Source organism: Austrofundulus limnaeus, unplaced genomic scaffold, assembly GCF_001266775.1.
Source record: "Austrofundulus limnaeus strain Quisiro unplaced genomic scaffold, Austrofundulus_limnaeus-1.0 Scaffold67, whole genome shotgun sequence".
Lineage (NCBI taxonomy): Eukaryota > Metazoa > Chordata > Actinopteri > Cyprinodontiformes > Rivulidae > Austrofundulus > Austrofundulus limnaeus.
This window is the reverse complement of record NW_013952469.1, coordinates 1,096,337-1,098,224: the sequence shown is the minus strand read 5'-3', so window position 1 is coordinate 1,098,224 and position 1,888 is coordinate 1,096,337. Positions and strand designations below refer to the sequence as shown.

The following is a 1,888-nucleotide window of genomic DNA, read 5'->3' as shown; positions in this document are numbered from 1 at the left end:
GTCTTGTGATTATTTGACAGGAGTTTTACTTTTAAAATGTAAGTGTATTCAATTTAGTTATAATGTTAAACAATAAAAATGAAACCAAGATTTAGAATAATTATCATTTTGATCCATACATTGGTAATGTCTGACTGGGCCTCATGTCACTTCATTTTCAATAAATTGGGCCCCGAGGTCAAAAAGGTTAAGAACTTCAGAATTTCATCTCCACAGTCCATAAAATCATCAAAAGATTTAGAGAATCTGAAAAAATCTCCACAAGTAAGCAAGGCTGAAAACCAACATTGAATGTTGGTGACCTTTGACCCCTCAGGCAGCTCTGCATTAAAACCCCACATGGTTCTGAAACAATATTAACACATGGGCTCAGGAAGACTTCAGAAAACTGTTGTCAGTGAACACAGTTCACAAACATTTACTGAGTGTTGTTAAAGCTGATGGAACATGGAGGTAAAACATGAACCTGTCCCAGCTTTGTTGGAACGTGTTGCAGCATCAATTTCAAAATGAGTGAATATTCACAAGAAAACAAAAAAGCTTATCTGTTTGAACATTAAGCATCTTGTCTTTGGTGTGTATTTGATTCCATGTAGTTGGAAAAGTATTTGGAAATCATTGTGTTCCATTTCTATTTATGTTTTACACAACGTCCCAGCTTCAGTGGAATTGAGTTGTAAACATTCTGTATGCTTCTTACTGAAACATGTTTGTTTTTTATTCTTTGTTAGGATTTCCTCATAAAAGAGGATTCCTCCACCTGTCAAAGGCTCAACATCCCGGAGCTGCGAGTGGCAGAGGAAAATTTCCCAACTGATGATGTAGGAGTCGCACATTAATCTGTTTGTTGTGTAGTTCAGTAACTCAAACATAAGAGTGTTGTTTTAAACTATGTTGTCATTGTTGTTGTTGTTGTTGTTGTCATCGTCATCAGTACAGTCCAGCGATCTGGAGAAATGGTTTGCTTTCCAACAGCTTGAGGCCTGCTGCTTCCATTAAAAGTAAGAAACAACAAATCATTTCATCAGGCTTCTTTTTCACTAGTTTTTAAATCATTTACTTATTATTGCTTCTGATTATTTAAAAAAACATTCAAGTACACATATAAAACTACAGTTTGTGGATGGTTCTGTCATTGGACTTTCTTTTCATAAACAAAAACAAAGAATGGTTGTTTGAAACCAATGATGACCTGTTTTCTCATATTGTGAATTTAGAAGTTGAAATTCAGACAAAAGCAAAGATCTTTAAAACAAAACAAAACAAAACAAAACCCTGTCATTATGGAAGTTAAAGAGGATAGTTTTTTTCTGTGATAAATGAACATTTTATTTTTATTTACCGTTATTTTACCAGGCAAATCCCATTGAGATCTCAGATCTCTTTTTCAAGGGTGGCCTGGGCCTGAAGGCAACCTATTGTACATGGAGCACTTTTCATTTTAAATTAGCTTTGGTGTTCACATATGGCTTCTTCTTTGCTTGATAGAGCTTTAACCAGCAATTCACTACCCTCTAGTGCAGAGATTCTTAACCTATGGGCCACGGCCCAATTGTGGCCCACGAGCGCCACCTTGAGGGCCTCAAAAGAACAACAGTTTTTTTAACTTTGGGCCACAGAGGGCCGTGGGACTTGAATAAGGTGCAATACACTTTCTCACCACTAGTAGCAGTAGTGCACCTTTCAGGTGTTTAACAACTTTTTTAATAATAATAAGAAGAAACTTAGAAACCTGCCGAGAATGGAAACTTATTTTAAATGAAAAGTAGAAGCAAAAATTAAGGTAACTCATCAAAAAAGGCCGAACTTTGTCACTAATATGAAGTAGAACTTCTGGTTCTATCATGCAGTATTTTAAAAGTTCAAAACATCAAGTACAGTTGCAGAT

The 1,888-nt window shown here is 35.7% G+C and overlaps 1 protein-coding gene across 1 annotated transcript in view; it reads left to right on the top strand.

The window, feature by feature from the left end:
* LOC106518834 (leucine-rich repeat-containing protein 16B) overlaps positions 1–1,051 on the top strand; it is a 13,406-nt gene extending 12,355 nt beyond the window's left edge. Inside the window, exons 8-9 of the mRNA XM_014010253.1 lie at positions 732–821; positions 935–1,051. Of these exons, the coding sequence (XP_013865707.1) occupies positions 732–821; positions 935–1,051 (207 nt within the window). The remainder of the gene's footprint in view (positions 1–731; positions 822–934) is intronic.
* The last annotated feature ends 837 nt before the right edge of the window (positions 1,052–1,888 follow it).